The sequence below is a fragment of the Anarhichas minor genome, unplaced genomic scaffold (genome assembly GCF_050575085.1).
Source record: "Anarhichas minor isolate MPS153535 unplaced genomic scaffold, ASM5057508v1 ptg000038l, whole genome shotgun sequence".
NCBI classification, from domain to species: domain Eukaryota; kingdom Metazoa; phylum Chordata; class Actinopteri; order Perciformes; family Anarhichadidae; genus Anarhichas; species Anarhichas minor.
In genome coordinates, this window is record NW_027466484.1 from 2,482,473 (window position 1) to 2,507,577 (window position 25,105).

General features: G+C 44.4%; 1 protein-coding gene across 2 annotated transcripts; it reads right to left on the minus strand.

Annotated features, from left to right (window-relative positions):
• Window positions 1-96: 96 nt before the first annotated feature.
• rab11fip5a (RAB11 family interacting protein 5a (class I)) lies at window positions 97-25,105 on the minus strand. Of its 2 annotated transcripts, none has more exons than XM_076107158.1 (6): window positions 24,386-25,105; window positions 12,721-13,232; window positions 10,984-11,542; window positions 5,652-8,123; window positions 3,862-4,027; window positions 97-3,024 (listed from the first exon to the last, which is right to left on the minus strand). In XM_076107158.1, the coding sequence occupies exons 1-6, from the start codon at window positions 24,763-24,765 to the stop codon at window positions 2,767-2,769; spliced, it is 4,347 nt and encodes a 1,448-aa protein (XP_075963273.1). In that variant the 5' UTR covers window positions 24,766-25,105; the 3' UTR covers window positions 97-2,766. The 2 variants fall into 2 exon arrangements, with proteins under 2 accessions (XP_075963273.1, XP_075963272.1); XM_076107157.1 differs by having other exon boundaries at window positions 3,856-4,027.

Genomic DNA, 25,105 nt, shown 5'->3' on the forward strand with positions numbered 1-25,105 from the left:
AAGAGCAAACTATCAGAAACACAAACCCTAAATGCAAATCCACTGTAAACAAAGAAAGACACAAACACACCCCAAAGAAAGATTTACAACCAAACATACGGTGAGCAAGAAACACAAAATATTCTTTATTAAATATACAAAATTTGTGAAACAGAATTGCGTCACGAATTGTAAACTTTCCAATCTCACATACTACCTTAAGCACATTCCACCGGCTACATACTCAGAATACAAACAGTTTAAAATCAAATGAAAATGGAAGACATGGACGCTTATTCCTGCGCTTCATAAGTGCCGAGTCACATTTAAATATGTCTCTACAGTCGTCTATGCACTTGGTATTGCGATCGCACCGCAGAACAGAGATGACGAGATGGTCGTGATTGCTTGAAGCTCACTGGCAAATCATCGCTGTGGTGTCGAAGTAGCTTAGATCAAAGCTTAAATCACAGAGCGATTAGAAAGTGCAGTACGGTGTAAAGTAGACCTAACTATACCGATATCAACAGACGGGTACAGCAAAGTTATGTTCTGACGATTAAGTAGTGCAAGAACATCCACAAACGCTGTTAAAAGTGGCATCACATCAGAATACTTTGTGGTGAATCGATCCGCTCCATAGATTAAGTTTCAAGGCTTTTTTTTTTGGCATTTCACAGGAAATCACTGTTACTGCTCATTTTCTATTGGTATGCATACAATTCAGTTTTGTGCAGTGATCTAAACAATATCAAAACAAAGCATCAGAAGAAGTAAAAAAAAGGAGTGAACTCTCTCCCAGTGAACAGATGGCTTCTCCTCTTCACAAACCTGCCTCCAGCCCCGACAAGTCAGATGAAGTGCGAGATTCTTGACCAACGTCAAAACAAAAACAAAAATAAGGCAGCATTTGGCATTTCAACACGGCATATATATATGCTGTAAAATGCGGTATATATCCCTTTGTAACACCTGAAAGCAGGAGCGATGTGCGTGCTTGAGCAGAAGCGGATGTGACACACGGACACCGAGGGAGGGGGGAGTCAAGAAGCGGCACGTTAGCAGGCATTTTGTCAGCAGTGGCGCTGTGTTGATAGGAAGGCAGAAGCAGGAGATCAGAGGAGCTGTGATGGCTGATCGTGATACTGTCTTCACCTGATAACACATACCCATAGAAGAATCAGTTAGCTTATGTGGCTGAGCATTATGGGTAGTTTCAAGACATGCCCAAAGAACAGAACGAAGAAAAAAGGCAGGACGGAGGAGGAGGAGGAGGAGGGGGAGGGGGAGGGGGAGGGGGAGGGGGAGGAGGGGGGAGGCAGAGCAAGCAAAAGATAAACGGCCCTTATCGTGCGTATGAAAGAAAACCATTCACTTGCTGGCTAAGAACACTTTTGAACATTCAGATGCTACAATCCAGTTCCCAGTAATGTGCACGCGACAGGGCTGACCCCTCGCACCAAAAGCACGAGTCAGAGCTCTCGAGATTCATTTGGGAACATTTGTAGAGTGTCAATCCAAAACAACAGAGACACCAGGAGGAAGGAGGCGTAAGTCATTAAATACATTACTGTATTAGAAACGAGTGGTTTGGCACGAATTCACCTCATTAACCAAATATTGCATATGCTATAAAATAATGAGACTATTTTCCAAAGCGTACTTGAAGATTATTGATACATTTCCTTCCTTCCAAGCAGCCATTGGTTTCAGTTCATTTCAGGAATATCTCGACGGTTATTCGCTAGACGAGAAGATTCGACTCTCAAATCTGTACTCCAAGTACGGATCATTAACCGGGAGGCGATTAGCTTAGCTTAGCATTAAGACTGAAAACAGGGGGGAACAGTTAGCCTGGCTCTGTCCAAATTTTAAAAAACGTTGACGATAAACATGCACTAAGTTGTTCCTGGAGTTCTTGGGATTTTGAACTGTTGGTCTGACAAAACAGGAAATCTGAAGACGTCACCTCAAGTGAATAATCCATTAATCAAGAAGATAATCTGCAGATTAATTGAAAATGAAAATAACAAAAGTTGCAGACCGACAGGCTGGTGACAGCGATGTCCTCTGGTGACTGAACCTCTGCATCACTACCTTCAGAACACAACTATGAAATAAAAGCAAGTGGTCACGGATAGATCTTTAGTCTTGAGCAGGTTTCAAGTCTCTGCAAGTTGAGCGTCATGCTGCATTGAAGCGGAGCTAAACCAATGGCTGCCTCCAAGGTATAGAATCAATCTAAAGCCTGACGGTATGCTGCAGAAGTGGCCAGCATTGATTTAAAGTATGCAATTTGTAGTCAATGGTCTGAAACATGCAAAAGCACCAGAGTGGCCCTCCAAGTCGTTCGCTCTCCTTTCTGGACTGCAACACTTTCTAAAGAATGCTTTTGAAGAAGCGGTGCGAGGAGTGAGTTGGGTATTCAGTGTTGTGGACTGACACTCGACCATTTCTCTTGTGATAAGGTGATAGAAGTGAGGTGAGGTGAGAAGGAGGAATCACTGTTTCCACAATCAGGAAATGGAAGCATCTCAAAACCAACTGGCTGTGTGGACCTGAAAACAACCTGAGGACCCGCTACATTCAGAACCGCCCGAACCAAAGCCTTCAACGAGGACGCGCTTCAGCACAGGTAAGCATGCCGGCTGGAAAACATGGCCTCGACATCTCTCTCGGTGCCGACATGTTTGTATCAAAAAGGACAGCATAGCAGTGAAAAGACTAAAGAGCTGTTGTGGAGGACGGAGTGAACCGAGCCGAGGAAAACCTTTTCCCGCCTCTCCGTCACTTTAACTTGGAGCGCACTTGCAGGAGAGTGGGCTTCTGCTCCATGATGCTCACCAGCAGCGTGTCAATGTAGTCCTCCAGGTCTTTGACCTGCGGCTTCAACTTCCTCAGCTCCACCTCCCGCTTAGCCAGCATCAGTTTCTGACGCTCAAACTCCGCCTTCTGCCTCTCCAGGTCGGCCTCCCGCTGCACCAGCAGGGCGACCAGTTCACGGTGGTTCAGGTGGTAGTACGAGCCCGCTCCCTCAGTCACGGACTGAAGGCAGAGACAGACAGACAGGAAGAGGAATGAGAGTTTAACAAAGATAAGAGTGGCGTCACGTCTCCTCAGTGGATTTCCTGTTGATTCAATTGAGTTTGTCTGTTCAGCTATATTGGCGTTTGCTGCTCATGCTAATTATCATTTAAATACATGTAACTCTGTGCTCCTGAGGATTCAGCCCAAGAAAGATGGTTTCCAACAGTGAATGCAAACTCATTCATGAACAGGGATGATTTTTCACCTCTAGGCCATTTCTGCCTTTTGTTCGTACTTAAAACAGATCAGGTGTCATTTAGATAATGTATGTGAATTTAGTATAGTAATAATATAGTTTTAATACATGATTTGTTCCTTGTTTTCCAAATCGCTGCTGGATTCTAACACAATTCACAACAATAAACTAAATCTCATCACTTTTATGTAAAGTAGTGACTCACTGCATCCTTACTGAGGAACACAATGCTGTTATCAAACTAAAATACAACTTTCAATCTGCCTAAAATCTTTTAACATTTAAATTTAGAATATATATTTTGAAGATGGGGATAGAAAATAAAAGAAGATGAATGTATGTTTATGAAACGAAGGCACAACTGGATCTGTAAGCAGCTACAGCCTGTTAAGTTCACCTTTTATGTTTTTACTCCAGTTTGATTTTTTCTAATTATTCATAATCATTTTTGTAGTGTAATTTAAAGTGCAGTTTGAAATTGTACATAAACTAAACACAAGTCATGATTATTAAATCTCACAACACAAACACATAGTTCCTGTTGTTTGCCTCTGAAGGGCAGCATGCTTCACATTATTAATAGAATAACTCACCGTTACCTTCTTCCTGTCCGTCTCCTGCTCGCTGAGCTGGCTGAGCTGGCTGCTCCTCCCCGGGTGGATGGTGGACTTGAGCTTCTCCAGGCCGGTGGCCAGCACTGACCGGCCCTCAGTCCGCTTCTCCTCAGCCGGTGTGGCAGTACTCAGGGGCTTCACTGGGTGGGGGCTGGAGGGGACGACAACAAGCAGCACACACAGTATAGGGTCAGGTGTCCCTCCTCCGGGGCTTCTGGGTTTACATTGAAGACTCTGGCGGTCGTACTGGAGGTCCAAAGCTCCTCATGATTCATGGTGAAAAAAGCCAATTATCTTTCAGCCACGTGTCTGAAATTAGCATCTAAAACTAATTTAACTAAGAGGACTTGAATTTACAGTTTGTGATTTTCAGAGTAAAATCCTTGAAATGGCCGATTAAACAGTTTTAGCTGAAATAAAACTCAACATGCTTGTGGCTGTGGGTGATAGAAGGCTTATTTTAATTAATTAACGATATAATACTTTTAGGTGTTACTGACAATCGGTGCCAATTAGCATTTAAATGTATTAAAATACCACCAAACTACCAGCATGATTTCTCATTAATTAGGTTCAAACTCAAATGTGCAGAGATTCACAACCTTGGCTAAAGGACGTTTCAGGGACTCCAAGATAACTCTGAGGGGTCTCAAGATGATAAAAATGGATAAAAATACTTTAACTTAACTTCTTCTGACTTTTCTCAAATGTTTGTTTATTTTCTTTGTGAAACAATAGATTCTTTCACTTCATCGTCCTTCAAATGAAACGATGTGAGAAAAAACAAATCACTCTTTAGTTCAAATGTTGTCTCACTATTAAATTATTAAATTGAATTAAATGAATTTGCCTGCTGGTTCGAGTTTCGAGGACAAACAACCAGAAACTAGCTCTCTGTTCAGGTCAACTCTACAATAACACGAAGACAGTTTCCTGTGTCAGTGACCTACATTTAACAAGGAAACATAGCATCTATCAGAGCGCTTAACTACTTACTGCAGTGACTTGCACTCATACACCCAGCTAGTGTAGCTTTAGCCATTATTAGAGCACAACACATTGGACCTCCAGGCAGACCTGGATGCTGCAGATCAACCTTTTTAAAATCCCCAGAAAGAGTAAAAGGAGGTTAGACGTGTGTAAGAGCCCTCGTTAAAAGGAAATACTGGTGAAAATTGAAAGACTTAATTGCATGCGTTGGTGCAATCAAACATGTAGAATTGTGTTAAATATGTTATTACCCCAAGGTGAAAAGGAAATGCTATCAGTGACACAACAACACCTTCTTTGCCTGGTTTCTGGTTGAGATTTTGGCAAACAGTGTGGCTGTGTGAGAACACTAGTTGGCCCTGTTGGGAGGGGCCGTTAGTGAGTGTGTGTGTGTGTGTGTGTGTGTTGGGAGGAAGGGGTGTGTGGTAGGATTCAGGGCAAAATAATAACTGCTAATTGGCCTGAGGCTCTGTTTCCCTTCCCGCTACCACAGAGCCAGGACACACACAAGACACCTGCAGAGGAGTCCTGTTAACACCAGTATATACCGTGTGTGTGTGTGTGTGTGTGTGTGTGTGTGTGTTATCAAAGTGATGAAAAAGAGAAGGTCACACCACGAAGGAGAATCCCCTCGAGAGTCTGCTGCACAGAATAAAAGCAGGCGGAAGCAGAGCGGCAGAGGGAGACTGAAGAGTCGACAGGATAGACATTTCTGGAAGTGCGGAAAAAGTGCTTCCTCTCCACCATTTTTTTTTTCACCGAGCACTGAGCATGTGCAACCTCACCTGTTCTGCTGATTGGCTGCTTGCTGCTGCTGCTGCCAAGGCGGCGGAGGCGGCGTCTCCTGAAGCATTGGCTTTGGCGCCGCAGCTCGCGCCGTGCTGGGTGGTGACCTCGCCACAGCGTTGGCAAGAAGAGGGAGGGAACAGAGCGCGAAAGGGGAGCTATTGCTTTGAGGAGTTAGACAGGGAGCAAAGGAGGTCAGAGAGGGGAGGTGAGGGCCAGGCTGAGCCGAGGAGGACTCTTGTATCGCACCGGGATCGCTCCCAAAGGAGGGCAGGAGGAGGAGTTCGTCAAAGGCAGGTGTCAGTGTGCCTTCAGAGTGGGAGCGGTGTAGCGTAGCACTTTGTGGCTCGGGACTCAGCGACAACACATGCTGACTTTCCACACCTCCCTCGTTGAGCTTCCTTAGATCAAAGCTCGCGTAAGAGTCCGTAGATGCCACGGGGAGGAAACCGAAGTCATCCGCCATCATGAAACTTGACTCGAGAGTCGCCGTCTTGTCCTCAGCTCCGCAGACGGATCCTCCAGATCGGTCGTTCTGTTTGATTTCTTCGTCACGCGGCTTGCATTCATTGGTGGAATCTTCTTGGCCCAAAGCAGCCTCAGCAGTTGTATGCGTGTCATTCAGCTCGCCGCAGAGCGTCAAGTTCGCAGAGTGCAGCGTCGCGTTTGGCTCCGAGCCGCTGGAGCACTTTGAGGTCTGGTGAGACTCGCAGGTTTGGTAATCCTGCGAGTCTGTGCTGACAGAGAGGCTTGGGAAAAAGCTGCTGGTGCTCTGAGTGGACAACCGGGTGTGCAACAGCGCGTCCTCAAAGTCTCGGCTGGGACCGTTCGCAATGTGACTGGCATTGAGGAAATCGCCAAGAAGCCCGAATGGTATTGGGGAACGCTGGCTTTCATCCTGCCCTCCTACATCTGTGCTCTCAATGGGCGAGTCCAACAAACTCCGCCTCACATCAGGGGAGGAGGTCATGATGTGTAGTGATGGGTGTGTGGAGTAGAGTTTCTCATCTGGAATCGTAAAAGTCATCATATCCGTAGTGTCGCATACAGATACAGAGGAATCATTTAACACTGTGGAGACATCCTGCAGACCTTCACCTGTGGATTTCTCTCCGTTTTCATTGTCAGACTGTAGAGATTCTTTGGATTCCGGCTGTATTTCTGGTAACAAGTCAGTGCTTGAAAGGTTTGGTGACTGAGTACCAGCGTCCTCACTTGCATTGATCACCGGCTGCTGATGCGTAAGCACTGGGGACTGCTGTGCCAATGACCGCTCTAAACCGCTGAGATCTGCCTCTTCATCAGCGTCACCGTGCTGAATAACAGTGTGCTGAGCTACATCGGCTAAAGACAGATCAGTGGACCTGTCGGTCATGTCATCTTCTGATTCTGAGTGCTTTACAACAGATGAATCAGAGGATTTCTCAAAGCAGAGGATGTTGCTTTCAAAGTGCTGTGCCTCGGCTTCCTCGGAGGAGGATGCAGAGAATTTGTCTGAATAAGACGAGAGGCAGGAGAGGAAATCCTCTTCTGCTTCTGAACTGCCGATACCCGAAGAACCGGGATCTGGGGAGCTGCTGTTGAGCTTTACAAAGGGGGAGTGACAGGGGGCCTGGTGCCCATTAGTGTCCGTTAAATCGTTTGCGTTAGTAGCGCTGTTAGCTTGATTAGTTTCAGCATCCAGTTCTGGTGTGTTACTCAAAGGGATGTTGTCAATCTCAAAGCTTGCGTGCTCCGGGATTGTCTCGAGGAATTGTGCAAATGTGTCAAAATGACTTGTGCCGGTCGCCTGGCCGAGGGCTTTTTGTGCATCGGACGCAAATCCCGTGCAAGGTTGGCGATGTAGTGCGTCGTTTGGATCCGTTATAGGTAGTGATACTCCTTTATCAGCGCAGTGTTCCAGTGGATGATCGCCGGGTGTGTTCTGCTGTGTTTTGCAGTCTGTGGTCAGATCCTCAGGAGACTGCAGCCTGCCAGCTGCAAACGCTTCAAAGGATTCGTCCCACTCTGAGTCCGGGTTCAGCTCCCCGGCACACACAAAAGGGCCGGGCAACGTCATGCTTAAAGGTTTCTCCCCTTCAAGAGGTCGTTCCCCAGCTTCGCTCTTTGCAACCGTACCGGTGATGGCGTCCTCTGTGGGCGGGTTGTCGTGAGTCAGGGTGGGGTTACCCGCCTGCGGAAAGAGTTGAGCTATGGGGGGCCGGGAACTGGAGAGATAGGGCAGAGGAGGCAGCGAAGGTTTTAGGGGCTGAGGGGTTAGCGGGTCGTCATAGAAAGGATTGTGCTGGAGGACAGAGAAGAAAGGGTTGCAGGGGGTTATGGGAGGCGGTGGGGTCTGTGAGTGGGAGAAAGGGTTAGTGTGATGCAGCAGGGAAACCGGAGGGGCGGGATCTACGGGGGGACCCGGGGGGTGGTGACTGGGTGGTGGGTGGGGGTCAGTGCTGGGCTCTAGTTTAGGTGACACCACCAGGCTGTGAAAGGAAGGGCACACAGTCCTCTTGATTAGTGTGGATAGTTCACACAGCTCAACCTCAGGCCTGCAGGAGGCTTTTCTGTCTCAAGTCACATCGTAATCACACATTTTAACAGTCGTTCTTGTTTAACACAATTTATTCACAATGTTTTGCCCTTTTTATTCCTTTAAACCCTGTTTTAAATCATGACCTGGAAAACACCTTTAAACCTGCAGTCATTGTTTGGCCACTTGAGGGCAGCGCAACAAGCTGTGAACACAGCTTTGGCTTTTCGTACCTTTCATAGTGAATATGATAGAAAAGAGTTGTGAGTGTGAACGTCCAGCAGACACACAGTCCGACATTCACTTGTTTTTAGCTCCATTTTTGGAAATATCAGCAGTTACATGCTCCACTATGCTCTCCAACTGTCGGTCTGCTGTTTGGTGCTGAAAAACCAAAACAATGAGCTGGAAGACACTAAAGCGCTCCATAGAGTCTGAGGGGAACTTATGACTCTCAAACAAGCTGTGGATTCATCACTACTAGTGACCGCTTCACATCACTGGTAGTCATTTCATCTATTGTTGATATGAAATATTGATTTGTGCAACTTTAAAGCCTATGTATCACACGATGCTCGCTGCTGAGATGAATGGGCTGAAATCAACACTAAACTACACTCGTGTTCCCCAGGATGTTCTATTAAAACTAAATCTGGCTGTCACATGAAAAGTCTCATAGTGGCTTTAACAGCAACTGATGTGCAAACGCTAACAATCAAACATTGCATATTAAATATTTAAATCAATCAAACTAAAAAACTAAAACTGTGCCTCTTGTGTGTTTTCCGTGGCCCGTGATGTAACATTTAGCAAGAAAAGTTGATGCAGCTGGGTGTAGTGATTACTTAGTGCTGCTGGTGCCAACTTGGCAACTTTCCCCAAGGATATAAAGGCATGTGGGTGTGTAGGCGGTGGAAACGTATAGTTACAGAGCTGGCAGAGAGGTATCGAGTGTACTATGGTCCAGAATAGCTGACCTCGCCTCAATCAGCAGGCGCTTATCGGGCCAATATTGTGTTTACGCTCAGTGTTGTTTCTATAAACATTACGATACCTGTGGCTCTTTGGTCTCGGTCGGGTAAATGGATGGTAAAGGGTTCCTATAGAGCTGAATTAAAGATGACTTCTTATATAAGACAAACTGCAGGAGCGATGCATCAACACGTCAGTGAGCAGCAGAGACAGTACAGTACAGAGTACAGTACAGCAGGTGACACCCTCCAGATAAATTACCCACTAAAGAATGGGCTTGTGTTCCAAGTGGAAATAAAATTAGATGGGGTTTTCTTGCCTCCCCTTTCTCTGCCCACACACACACACACACACACACACACCACAAATGCATAGACGAAACACACACACACACACACACACACACACACACACACACACACACACACACACACACACACACACGCACACAAAATCTGTAAGAGAACAAATATTGTTCCAGCTCGCATCGTCATCTTTCCATTGAAATTGACATCATCGCTGAACCATGCAACGAGGCTTCAGCTTGATGGAGCTAATTTCACCAGAGCGCTCCCCTCCTCCTCTGCATTGCAGATACCTGCTGTAACCAGAGACTGAGACCAGGAGCGGAGGAGGGATGTGTGCAGCGCTGGAGGCGACGTCCAGCAGCCATGCTGGTGCACAGGAAGTTAAAAGTGAACAACTACTCTGATGATTTTAAAATGTAACCCTCTTGTGTTGACTCCAATGTAACCTTCTGTAAGTTGTGTTGGATATTCTTTACTTGAACCTCTAAACAGCTAAGATATCATGTGACCTATGAAACAGTAAATACTACCTTTTAAAGGAATATCACAACATTTAGGGGAACAGGCTTATCTTTGGAGAGAGCAAAGAGTAGATGATACCGCCCTCATGTCAGCGCGTTACATAGCTGGAGCTAGGAAGCTATTAGCTTAGCATAAAGACTGGAAACGGGGGGAAACAGCTAGCCTGACTCTGTCCAAAGTATAATACAATAAAACTGGGAGATAATTCTTCTTTCAATGAAATCCTATAGAGAGACATCCTGATACACAATTACATCGCCTAAGTTGATAATAACAAGCACATTCTAACTCAAATCTTTCAGAAAATCGTACTATTTTGCACTAAATTTCTAAATTAAATGAGAAAATACTCAAGAACAAAGAAAACCATGTGGCTATTTCATATAGACTTATTGAAATAGTAGAAAACATGCTATATTGTATAATATCTATATATATATATATAGATATATATATATAGATATATCTATATATCTATATATATATATATATGTATTTGGTGATAGAAGATCTACCTACTGACTCAAGGCACTCCCACTTGGCACTAAAGGGAGAATTACTCGCTTTAACTATTTCTTAATGGAGCAACAGTTGGGCGCAGTGACTTCCTGGAGTGTTGTCCTCACAGTGAGGTTGCCAGGTTTGGTTGTACCGTTGTGTCTGTGCAGAGACCATTGTGCTCACCGGCCGTATCTGGCAACCATTTCCAAAAGACATGATAATTACTTGGTGTTGGTGGTTACCTACTGACTCCGTACTTCGACATGAGTGGTATCGATCTTTTCATGTAACCCTCAGAAAGATGGCAAACAAGCATGTTTATGCCAAATAAAAAGTAAAAGAGTCACCTGCAATAAAACACCTCAGTCTGTGACTTACGATGCAAAGAAATCTAAACCGTTCAGCTACTTGTGTCCTAATTCAATCCACGTTCATCTTGAAATGATAATTCATCACCGGTTTGACGTTGTAACACATCAGTCGTCTCTGCGATCGCAGTGTGTATCTCACCTGGGTTTGCTGTGCGAGTCCTTTGATCCAAACCATCCCTTGTGTTTCTCCTCAGCGGCAGCGGGGGCCTGTTCAGACTCATCCTTGGACTGACTCTGTCCTCTCCCCGCAGACCCGCTCCTCCCCTGAGAAAACAAGTTCCTCCTCTGCTTCTTCCCCTGGCTCTCCGACTCCACCGTGGAGGAGGCGGATTTGGGCGGAGCGGACCGTCCCAACTGCTCCTCCTCGTCGCCCAGCATTGGGCCGCTTTGCTCCAGGGCCGCCGCTATGGCTGCCTTCTCCTCCTCGCAGGGCTTGTCAAAAGACCAGCGGCGCCCATCTCCGACGGGGCCCTTGAGGAGGTCCGTGGAAGGCCTGAGGTTCTGCAGAGACACGGAGAGAGGCAAAGACTTCTGCAGCAGGCCCAGGCCTAAGGAGTCCGCAGGTTTTCCTGAGCCCGGGTCCAGGGGCTGGACGCCGTAAGCATGGCTTCCGTTAACGCACACAGTGGGCTGAGGCACTGCGATGGTGATCTCACCGTCATCATCACCGAACTCGCATATGAGAGAGGAAGTGTGCTCTGCAAAAACCAGAGCAGAGAGACAGAAAGGCAGCGTGATAAAGATGAGGTCAATAACTCACATTTGCAGGTAACTTAACGGGTGATAACACCTAGTAACAGCTTAGACTGACGAGACGTTTCCCAGCTAGATGGATTCGCATCACTAGCAGAGATACAACAGATGTTAGAATAAAGGCTTTCTAGTATAATGTTGCTCTGAGCTTCACAGTGCAGCATCCCTCCACTCAGGTGATTTAACGATGGAGATGGCACTCAGGGGACCACCTGCCTCCATAAAGTCACATTATTAACTAGTATTATGCACATATACTTTAGTTTGTTAGCTGAAGGTGAATGATACGGACAATCACAGCCTTTTCTCCATTTTAATACATCATTATATTCACCTAAGTATTCAAAAACAGCTGAAATTATTATTTTTTAAATCTATAATAAAATGATTTATGGTAACAAACAGAGACATGTGGCAACATAACCCGTCCATTAACCTTTATTAAGATAATTTAAGGAAGTATTTGTCGCACCCTTCTGTTTAATAACCACCACTCCTGTAGCACGAACGAGCTAAAACCAGTTTCACAGCCTTCCATTCACTCAACAGTGGAGCTTCCTTTTTAGACATGAATACAAGTGACAAGCAACTTCATGAACGAGAACATAAACCAAATCTCTTAAACCACTTACACGGTTCTCACACACTCAGTGAACTAGAGGGAACGAGCTCTAAAGGAAGTGCTTAATTTAGAAATGTTTGACATACATTTGAGATAAATTACCCTGAAACTATTTATCGATCAGTCGATTGACAAAAAAAGAATCTGCAATTATATTAGTTTATTTTTTCATCAAGATTAGTGGAATAAATGCTAAATATCTACTGCTTCCAGGCTCCAACATGAAACCATGTGTTGCTGTTCCTCATCATAAATCATCATAACCTGAATATCTTTGGCTTCTGGACAATTCGTCAAACAAAAGAAGACCTTTAAGACGTCTCATCGGACTGTAGAAAGTAACAATGAGCATCCTTTCACAATTATGTGATATTTTATTGACTTACAATTACTCAAGAAAAAAGGTTGTTTGCAAGAGGGGAACCTGACGAGTTGAATATGAGGAAGAGGAAGGACGACTGTGAATAGTGAGAATAATACTCAGTACGTGCTCATTCTCACCTGGGCTGTTGTCGACCGTGAGGTTGCTGCTGTTGCTGGGTGAGTTGGAGAGGTCGGAGACCACCACGCTGATGCCGGCCGTGGGGCTCAGGCTCCCTCCCCGCGACGACGACTCGCTGCTCTCCGAGCCCAGCGACGTGCTGGAACGAGTGTCCGACGACTTCCTCAGCTTCCCTCTCAGGAAGAAGGTCCTCATCTTGCTCCGCCGGGCCTCGCCCCCCTCGTCGTCCTCGTAATCCTCCTCCCCGCCTCCATCGCTCGGCAGCCGCTGCCGTATGCGGTGAAGGGACCCGTAACCGCTGGGTAGGACGGCCGACGCAGAGTCCTCCTCGCTGGATCTCCTCTTCCCCTTGATGCGCTCTTTGAGCTTGCCGAAGGTGGAGGCGCCCTTGTCCTTCATGACCAGGTCGTACATGCTGGCGGTCAGGTTGTTCCGGGTGAACTGGACCGTGACTTGAATGTCTCCTCGTTCCTTCTCCTTCTTCCCCGTCTTGGAGTTGAGCTTGTACCACCTGCAGCAGACACCAGATTACTCATGAGGTTAACAGCGAACACATTTAGCAGTTAAACAAGAAGTCACTTCATCAATTAGTTGGTCGACAGAAAATCAATTAATTGTGGAGGTCGTTTATCAAACAGAAATCAAACTGTCGGCGGTTCCAGCTTCTGAAATTTGATATATTTGCTGCTTTGTTCTATTTAATATCATTGTTTTTTTTAATGTCTTTGCGTTTTGAACTGTTGGTCAGATCATGTAGTTAAAAAACACCATCTTGGGCTCTGTGGTGGATGTTTTTCATTCTTATTAGACATTTAATGGCTAACATGATTAATGAATTAATCAAAAACAGTCATGAATTGATCCCCACTTCTTCCTTTTAATACCTGAATTGGGTTTCTGTTTACGTTTCTTGCCCTGGATGGAATTGGAGGAGATATTTTGGGCACCAGGTTCCATAAGTTAAAGTCCCAGAGACAGTGTGAGGGGACTTATAGTTGGAGCACTTCTACAGCTTTGGATCAACATGAAACTCTCTCGACTAAATCATCAGTAGAAAAGATTAACAGCTGCGTTAAATATCTGCTTCTTTGATAATAAAAGAAATAGTCAAAAGGTACAAGTCTGTGTACAAAACAAACGTTGAGTCTGAAGGTGCATTTCAGCCAGAAACATCATAGCACGAGCTGATATAGTGTTACATGCGGCACTAACTGTGGGAGAAAGCTAACGTTTACATTGTTGAGAAGAACTCTGCATCTCAAATCAAATCGGTTTTAAATTCTCTGTTCATTTTAAAGGAATTCAGCAACTATTGCGCCGTGTTTAGTCGAAAACATCACTAAGTACGAAGCGTTGTGAATTCACCACCGACCGCTCTGATTCGGGCCCGTTATTGGCTTCTTCTCCGTGGAAACAGCAGCCGAGGCTCATGGGTATTGTAGTATCTATACCTGCCTGCCATGTCAAATGATGAACAAAACATCTCAGGAACAAAGCCTGAGTAGACAATAAAATAAAGCTCCAGGATCATTACAATACTGCTACTCTCTATGATAAGTAACATTGAGGAAATCATTAAAAGAAACATTTAAATGAGTACAGAACGGGCAAAACAGCCATCATTAGTCATTAGTCAGTTCAGCGTTGACATGAAACAATGTGAATGAGTGTGTTGTTATGATGATCGGGGCTAAACTGTCCTCAAACAGGTCGAGTGTGTGTCTGTGTCCTATTAACACCGCAAGGCTGCATGTGGCCAGACATCCCATAATACCTCGGGGAGGCCTCTTGTTTTTTGTCATCAGACTGGTTATAAGCAAGAACAATGAAGTAAAACAAAAGCTCCTTTCTGACTCAACAGTGAGTGTCCTACATAAGTATGAATGCAGAACAGATTGCTCCAACTGTAAAGTGCTTTACTGGACGGACACGGAGGAGCAGTTCTTAGAAACGCTGCGTACCGGTGGGCGTAGCAGCGCCAACACGTTCACCACACCGTGACTCATGGGAAAGTCTCATCTGCTCCGCTTCGACCGGTTTACAAAGATAATATGACTGAGAAGAACTCCCCCTGTTAACATGTGTTCTTCTAAACTTGGCTGTTACCAACGTGAAGTCATCAGAGCAGGGAGCAAGACTGAAACCGGGCCTGAAACCAAGACCTGCTTTTATTCTCTCACTTCCTGTGCTGTTGGGCTACTTTCACCTCACACCACGACCACAGCACCTTGTTCATAAATGAGCTCTCTTGAGTTTGGGTGACACGTACCTGCCCAATATTTCACAATACCTTTCTGAAAGAGTACAATTCTACTTGGTTCCACATGTGGGTTAAAGAGTAGTTTCACGGAAATATTATCTAATTATATCACTGAAAAACAATCTAATAGACATGAAGACAAAAAGAGCCCAGCGACAAAGCTGCATGCTTTAATGAGCAAATGCTGACAACTTTACCGAACACAAGTCGTTGCTGAGAATAGAACAAAAAACGTGTCTTTAACTGAATTAAATGCAATTAAATGTAGCTGACTTTGTAATCCCTTTAAGTGGTTGTGAAATACTGATAAACAAGTGAATTCAGTCTCAATGCACAAACATAAAACAAGATCAGAGCAGTTAAAGGAGGTAAAGTACAATTAAAGCCCCGGTCTGTCGAGTCAACAAGAAAACCTAAATGTCATGCTATGGAGAGACAAATGTGCGACTGAAGAAAAGTCAGAAGAAATGAGGTTTAAACTTCATATACGAGACATGAAAGACTAAAGTAAAAACACTGACGTAAGAAGCATCTGAGAAAGGAGCCTCACACATTTACTGCATAGCCAGAAAACACAGTACTTTTCATTTCCCCCCAAAAAACAAGATTTCCTCTTTTTGTTCTGTGAACCTTCAGTGTGACTCTGCAGACACTCAGCGAGGCAGTAAATGAACACGGGGCACAACACAAACACTTCTAAATAAAGGCTGCAGACGGTTTGTTCACTGAACTCAGCGGCCCGTTAGACTGGAGATCTTCTGGTTCAAGCATTTCAAAATATGATGCTATGAATCAATACTTTTTTTATGGCTGCTATTATTTGTTTTTATCAATGTCATACTTAAAGTTTTCCATTTATCCTCCAGTTTTAATATCACAGTGTAAAAAAATGTGAGAACAGCATTTAGACTAAACTAAAATAATGAAATAATAATGAAATCCTTTTACTTAACGCTGCAAATACTGTGCCTAACAAGACTGTTGACTGTTCATATTTAGTATCGTAGCATGTCAGCATGCTAACGTTAAGGTGTTATGATCACAGTTAGCATGCTAACGTTAAGGTGTTATGATCACAGTTAGCATGTTAACGTTAAGGTGTTATGATCACAGTTAGCATGTTAGCATGCTAACGTTAAGGTGTTATGATCACAGTTAGCATGTTAGCATGCTAACGTTAAGGTGTTATGATCACAGTTAGCATGTTAACGTTAAGGTGTTATGATCACAGTTAGCATGTTAACGTTAAGGTGTTATGATCACAGTTAGCATGTTAACGTTAAGGTGTTATGATCACAGTTAGCATGTTAGCATGCTAACGTTAAGGTGTTATGATCACAGTTAGCATGTTAGCATGCTAACGTTAAGGTGTTATGATCACAGTTAGCATGCTAACGTTAAGGTGTTATGATCACAGTTAGCATGTTAACGTTAAGGTGTTATGATCACAGTTAGCATGTTAGCATGCTAACGTTAAGGTGTTATGATCACAGTTAGCATGTTAGCATGCTAACGTTAAGGTGTTATGATCACAGTTAGCATGTTAGCATGCTAACGTTAAGGTGTTATGATCACAGTTAGCATGTTAACGTTAAGGTGTTATGATCACAGTTAGCATGTTAACGTTAAGGTGTTATGATCACAGTTAGCATGTTAGCATGCTAACGTTAAGGTGTTATGATCACAGTTAGCATGTTAGCATGCTAACGTTAAAGTGTTATGATCAGTTAGCATGCTAGTATATAATGTTTAGCAGGAGAGTGGGGCTGGGCGATGTGGAATCATTATCAAGATATTAATACCGATTTATTTTATCTGACATCAACTTTCAGTGTTCTGAGCGTCTGATATTTATTAAAAGGCCATTAGCATTACACTCTTCTGAACCCAGTGTTTGTATTTCCAGGTCCTGTTCGTGTATGTAGGAAAAGAGTTCCCTTCTCTAGCAAAAAAAAAAGCATTGGTGTAATTGTAGGCTGCAGGAGAACGCACGCACACGCACACGCGCACACACACACACACACACACATCCTATAACTCACAGCACAGACTGTTATGTAATCATCATCATCATCATCCTGCCCTGAAAACACGGTAACACCCAAGATGAATGCCAGTGAAAACAATTAGCAGACAAACTGCTTCCAGAACAAAACACTCCGAGAGCCACAACTAACAAACAGGCGGAGCCCCGAGCCCAGAAGAGAGAGGAATGCAGATGCTTTTTAAAGCTCCACAGGAACAACAAAGCATTACATCGCATGTAAATAGACAGCGATGGAAATGTGCCACGTGAGAAATGTGAAGTATGTTTAACTAATCCACATTTCATTCGAGACGGCGGAACAAGTGGCACTCCCATGAAGCATTACAATCAGTTCAACAGAGGCTCAATTATTCTAATCTGATTTACTTTGGAGCATTTCATTTAATCAAATCATGTTACCGGATTATCAATCTACATGTTTTCATGTTTTCTATGTTTGGAGGCATCCAAACAACACAGAGATTTTGGAGCAAACTCTCTCTGCTCTAATATTGTAAACCAGTGCTTCTACCTCACATGCCTTTTAGGTGTGGACTCCAGTTTCACACCCATGTGCCAACAATAGTATCAGTCCTCCTCCTGACTCCCTGCACCCGAGGGATGGATCAAATTCCAAATACAGGACCAGCACGCTATAGGTTTCTTCTTTTGCAGACCTACAGCTGCTACTACTACATCCACTGTGCAGAGGTTGTAATTTAGGGCGCAAGTCCCTCTTAGCCTCTACTTTTTCTTGGAGATCGTGGAGCAAATATAATTATGGTATTTATTTGACGTAGGCAGACTGACTTACATTAAAAGATCGGAAGAAAAAGCATTTGTATGCTGAACAAAAAAACACATTTCAGAAGACATTTTCATGACACAAACTATCTTTTGGTTTGTTTTTTCGAAGACGATGCAAAATAAAAGTTAGAGGTCTATTTACGTGCATGCACCTGTGCCTGTGGGTCATGTGACTCGTGAGAAAGCCTGACAACAACAAATGTAAACGTGAGTAACATGAGGCCTAAATACAGAAACTGCAACACAGACAAAAACCCAGCAGCCTACATTTTGAACCCCACGTCCTCAGGCAGAGAACAGACTGAAGAGGACCCAGTTTCCACACAGACTCCTGTAGAGCTCATTCTTTCATAAACAGTCCCATTCCAGAGCTGCAGAGCATGACTGCATATCTGCTTCCCTATCTTCCAAAACAGGAAATCACAACACTCCACCCCATCCCAGCATGACACCATCTCCTCAGCGTTTTCCCTAAGCTTCCTTCTTATTCTAGGCTTCGGCTTCTTCTGTGGAACAAGTCGATCCCCAGAAACCGACCTTGAAGGCAGTGCAGGGCTGAAATTACAAGACGAGTAGGCTGTCAACCTATTTCATCCAGCGTGTACTCGGTCTCTGTGAGCCTGGCTGGTATCTGAGCCACGCAGAAGAGACTCCCTGAAATAAAACTGGTGCCAAGGGCGCAGGATCTGTGTCAACCGTGGGATTTAGCGGCGCACTTTACTCACCAAACATATTGTTATTTAAGGTTATTTCACTCTCAGATACTCTTTTTTTCACAGGGGCCTCTACAAGGGCAGACAGAGCTTGATGCACTTCACTGCAACTGAAGAAAACATCTGAACCTCTCTGTCACATAGGTCACATTTAGAAATAAAACATGTTTGAGTGAGGTTGTACTCGGGCAGAAAGAAGAATGTTCTGTGATTAGTAGATGTGTGTAATCCACGTAATCATGAACCAGGAAGTATAAAGATTGCAAATACCCACACAGAGCGGGTGGAATGGGTCAAAGATAAAAACTAGAATTTTACCCAGGAGTCCGTTGTAACATGCAGAAAGTGACAGGTGTAGAAAAATGCACAAAATGCTAACATCTGCATGTCTATAAAGGTAAATGTTTACCATTTTCAACATCTTTGTTTAGCGTGTTGGCATCCAAACATTTGCTAATTTAGAGTCAACAGTGCTGAGCACGCTGCAAAAACTACAATCCACGCTCAGCTGAAGACGCTCGGCTTAGTGCCTCATGCCACTTATAGAGGGTGCTAGGTAGGTGAGTGGTGCTACTTCATTTTATTAATCAAGTGGACGCTTCCCATTTCATCTCTAGCTATGATATGAGCCAACAAACCCTCCAGGAGCACGGTGGGTAATGCTGGTATTGTGGCCTGCGATTCCTGCCTTCATCAGCAGAAGTAGGAGACGGGCCGCGAGACCCAGACCACATTCCACATCTGGATGTGATGAGCTCTAACCTCACCGCCAACTTCCCTCCCAATGCTTTCACACAACCGAGCATTGTGTCTTCAAACCACACCTCCTCGGGCCCAAAGTCATACAAAACTATACAAATAGTCATTTTTTTGTGAAAAGTTGTATTAAAAAAATAAAGAAAGGTTGCCAACCCTTTGCAGACTGAGGACAGGTCAGCTAGAGAGAAATACACTTCTACGGATAAAATACCGTAGTACTCAGTTGTACTGTAAAGAACAGCAGTAGACAGTAGTAGATCCTTGCATCTCATAAAACAAACTGGAATTCTTAAGAAGAAAATAATGGATTATTATCAAATAATTATGTCGTGAAAATAATGATAATAAACACAGGATGATCATTTTGTCAACTCAACAGAATGACCCCGATTACAGAAACAATATCTATTGATCACAGGAATAATATACAAAAATAAACAAATAAATTGTGGTCACAAGAAAACAACACGAGATAAATGAATACCTGCTCATCCTTAGTATTACGCAACAGTAAGAATGAGCCAATGAGCAAAAGTAGATCACAAACAGAAGCTGCAGCTGCATCCTGATAACAAGGCTGCTGCTGTCTGTCCACTTTCAAAGCCTGCAACAAATGATACAACCTTCCTTCTGTTAGACTGTGCTGCTGGTATACAAGGCCATCGTATGTGAAGCTCAAGGCCAACGTCTGCATTTCAAAAGGCAGATTCCTGTGAACTTTGTGTTAATAAGATGCTTCAAGAATGTAGAGCACTGTGAGACAAAATGCGGCTTTAAGCAGACTTGCATTTGCTAGCATCCCTTAGCAATTAGCTGCTTTGCATAGCATGCTGGCTTACTACCTAGCTACCAGAACAGTCATTTCCATGCGTCTTCGTCTCGTCTGTGCTTCACTGAATCTCCATGATGATGCCACAAAGGCTGATGGGAGATTTGTGATGCGACTGCACAGCCTCTACATGACTCAGGAATATAAGTTACCAATATGAGTTGAATGTAGGCCGCTATATATCCTTTGATTATATAACATTGGAGTTTATAAATAAATAAATCTCTTTGTTTTCAACAAGCGGAGGTACATTTGAGTTGTATAGGATTGTCCGGTCACACTCTTATGTAACTTCTAATGTCCATATTCTGTCTCTGCAGTAGCTGCTGAAAGTCTGTCTGCACTTAACAGAGGATTTGGCTGGATGTACATCACACACACACACACACACACACACACACACACACACACACACACACACACACACACACACACACACACACACACACACACACACACACACACACACACACACACACACACACACACACACACACACACACACACACACACTTGCCTGAAACAACATCAGAGCTTTGCCTTCTTCAGATAAACAACATGACAGGCGACGTAAAACTGAGACAGTAATGGCAGTAAAAGCAGCGGTTGTAAAATATCAAATCTAACATCTAAATCATAATGTCGGCGCTTCAAGAACCACCCGACCGACACCGAGAAGAATCCCTGGACTGCAGAAAAAAAAGAGCTGAAACTTAAAAATGACTCTCTTGGGAAGAAACTAGATTATCAAAGGAAGAAATGTGCACGACAAGTTCAATATTCAGCAAAAGTGTCGCAAATTATTTAATATTTTTTGTTGATAACGTGGGTTGCTTGTTGTTGTTGTCCACCGTGTGCTGATCTGGCAGTGCTTCTGTAGCTTCCTCCTGACAGACCCTGCAGGGGAATTCACCCAACGCCCACCTTTCGGGGAATCTGCTCTACACTGATAGTTCATCACGCAAATGCATCACGGTCACTGCATCCTCCCATGCCACCCATTCAGTGGCAGCTGCTCTGCCTTCATGCAATGAAGACATCGCTAACTAAAGAGGAAATGTTAGGAGAATAAAGCATTCATGGGGTTGTTTTGCTGCTTATTTGTTATTGCTAGTTTTAAAACTGTCCTAATTCAACGCAGGTTATTTAGAGTGCTTTAAAGTTACACTTGGTTACAACAGCTGTAGGTAGTAAGCTAGCTAGCCATGCATGCTAACATTTGCGGCTTGTATTAGAGCAGATAAACACACGGTTTAACTTCCTCTTTACACATTTTGGGGTTTTGGAAAGGCTACCAGAGTCACGGCTCGAGTCCTCACCTCTGGCACTACCTCGCTAGATTAATCATCACTCTTTCTTCATCCTCTCACCTGCAGAAGAAAAACTCATCTCCAACATCCCCACACCTAAATTTAAACCTCATCCTTCATTTCCGGTGACGGTGACTGGAACACGCTGATTCAGTAGTACACTGTGTGGAAACTGATGAATCCTAGAGAGAATAAAACAAGTCAGAGGCTCAGAAGAAGAGAGCCATTTCGACCTGACGTATCTCCTCCATTTGCTGAAATATACGACCCAGAGCACTACATCACTGTGACGCCCCCACCCTCCTCTAAAGGCCTTTATAAATATTACAAACTGTAAAGTGAAGGAGTCTTGGCACGGCCCCCTCAACATCTGCAATACTAAATGTCACACTACTGTCACTGAAAACCACAAACTTGAAATGAAAAATCATGTGGTCATCTGTATGTAAAGTGACTTTTGTTGTTGTTTTGTTTGTGTCGAGTTGGTTTTAAAAGCGTTTTTTCTTTCCTCTATCTCACTTTAGCAGCTAATTGACTGCACTGGTATTATCAGATTTGACTGCCACCATCCACCCCTCCGTCCGGGGTTTATCACCGTGCAAATAAAGCTTTGAACAATATAAGAGCCTCAGAGAACCTATTATTTACTGAATCATGAGCCCAAAGAGAACACAGATCAGACAGCTCTATAAAGACTGTTACTGGGAACAGCCCCAAATCACAAACCATCTGAAATGGAAACTGTGCAGTCATGTGCTTTTCTGAGTCCGTTAACATTGTTAAAGATGCAAAAAGATAAAGCCAATCATCCATTTCTACTTGTGCACAATTTTCTGATCCAAAAGTATTTTCATCTATGAAACAAAAATGACTCTACTTCTCTCTTGATTTATTACCTCAGTAAACATTGTAAACATGAGTTTATGGTCTCAATCTCTAGTTTCAAGTCTTCTTCAATACAGCATGATGTTCATTTAGTACATTATGGTCCATTTAGAGTCAAACAGACCATAAAGCAGGGGATGCTTTAGGGCGGGGCTACACAGTGATTGACAGGTTCACTGGTTGCAGAAAGCCAAGATAAACCAAGATGGCGACGGCCAAACTCGAAGCTTCAAAACAACAGTCCACAAACCAATGGATGACGTCACGATGACTACGTGCACTTCTTATGTCTTTGGTTCTGCTGCATACATTTTTTCAGGTTTCAAAACGTATTCACATGTTTAACTGAAGAGTTGATTCTGACTGGTGAGAATGCCGGAGCTTTTGTCTACAACAACGTATAGTGTAGCATCTGGCATCAAGTAGCACAAAAACCAAAACGGTGGTTTCTCCTTAAATGCTGCTCATGTTTTGGTGAATGTTCTCCGTCAAACACAAGATGTTTTAAGCGTTTTTTAGTATTTTGTTTTAAAGGGTTGACCTCCGTGAGCAGTGTTGACTGTTGGGATGTGTTGCTATTGACCAGCCCAGATTCACTGAATACCACATGGAGACACTGAATGTACCATGACACCAAACTGCTGACACGTCAACATCACAGGCTGACTCTAACCTTCACGTGACCAGCTCCAACAGAAGGAGGCTGGTTCCTCTTTCAGCTCATATTCACAGGTCTATCCGAGCTAAAGCACAGGCGTGGTCGGCCGCTAGTTATTATTTATCAATCTGCCATAAAGGACACAGAAACTAAAGAAGGCTGAGAGGAACATATGAAAAAACATTCAATCTGTGCTGAGGGACGGGGGATGTCCTGGGTCGTGTTCCAATTCTGATTCACACTGGAGCGAAAATACTCCGGCACTTGTACAAATACACCCACCGGGTGATGCACATGTTATTGCCAGGTCACAATACGATGATGCTTGGGACAAATTTGCCTTTACAAAGACAAACTTTTGATTTTGCTCTGCCTGGGAGAATGTAAACAAAGCGCCATCACATCTCGTTATGATCTCATGAAAGGAAATGTTTCCAAAACATCAGCAGTCTTTTTTTTAAACATCTTTTCTAGATCAAAAACAGGAAGAAATCAATTATCGAAGAAGCAGATATTGGACTTTCTGCTTCTTCGATAATTGATTTCTTCCTGTTTTTGATCTAGAAAAGATGTTTAAAAAGACTGCTGATGTTTTGGAAAGCTGAAAGGTGTTGAAAGGGATTATGGGGAATGTTAGACCTCACAGATAGAACAACACAACAATAAGTTTTAGGGACAGTTGGTGCACCAAAACATGTCTGTCCTTCACCTCTAAACAACTCCAACTAAATCACATATTGGTCATTAATTCCAGTTAAATGAGGGCGGAAAACTTCCTTTAACATTTGGCAAATGTTTAAGATGATGCAACGTGAAACTTTGCATCGGCCTCCTTGCATCCTGTGCTCCAGTGGGTGGGTTGGACTGTTGTAGAAACAACATGTTCTGCTTAAAATACCTTGGAGCTCTCGGATCATGAATCGGTTAGATAATCCCTGGAATTGGGACAGGCATTAATCCCCCCTCCTGCTCTACGCCATGCCTCGGCTATTGGGAAACAACACTTTAAGGGCCCACACGCAACAAAAGCAAACACCTAATGGCGACAAGCCTGGAGGAGGTGAACGTGAAGTGTCCAGAAGGACTGGGTTATTTTGGAGGGGAAACCTTCTGCCTCAGCGAGGTGAACAGTGGTCAGATGTGCTCAGAAGAGTTCTGTGTCCGTGGGAGGAGGGAGGGTGTGTCTGCAGGGCCCTGATGCAGCACCACAGACTTGACAGCTGTGTTTATATCCGAGAACAAACTGTGAAGCAACAGAAAACAGGACAAAAGCATACTAGAAACACCCTGATGAGTTCAATGAACATGGGAAATGGCAGCTCAAGCTGCATGCAGGTTTTGGTCACTCTCATGCTGACACACACACACACACACACATATATGTATACTATACACATGTATAGGCAGCTGAACTTACTCGTTTTTCACGCATCTAGTCTCATGAAAGACCTTATCCAGCTGGATCACCGCCTGTCCGAGGAACACGTCCAGCCCCATGAGCGCCCGGTGCATCACGATGAGGACCAGCTCGTTGCTGCCGGCCGGACAGCTGCTCCGCCCGCCGCCGGTCTCCAGCACGCCGGGCTGCAGCTCGAACGAGCACTCCTCCCTCCACTCCGGCTCGGTGGTCTTCTCCGCCACGCAGGTCGAGTACTTCTCCTTCGCCAGCTGGATGATGGTGTACACGTCGCTGGTGCCGTGCTTGCCCTTGCCCCGTAAGCCCCTGCCTCTCAGCACCGTCACCTGGACGTGTGTCGGTAACCATTTCTGGTCCCCCTCTACGGTTAGCGAGGACATGTCCTCTCCTCCCCCCCACCTTCCTCCAGACCAGACAGTCCGACCACCGGCGTGTGGTGGTGGTGGTGTCCGCCGCTTCCTCCCTTGCTCTGGGTTTGCAGAGTCACATCAGCTCCGGGGTCGGCGGGCGGTGCCGCATTATGGCTGTCTGTCGTCTCTGCAAAGTTGCCGTGGTTGTCGGTTTGTTTTCTTTTGTGTGTGTGCGCCCGCAGCTGCTCCTCCTCGAGTCTCTGCTCTGCGGCTGCAGCAGCGTCCCGTGTCCCTGCCTCTCTCCCGCTGCCGTACGGGCCTCTCTGCGGGCAGCGACGTCACGCCTCCCTCTTCTTCTTCTGCAGGACGA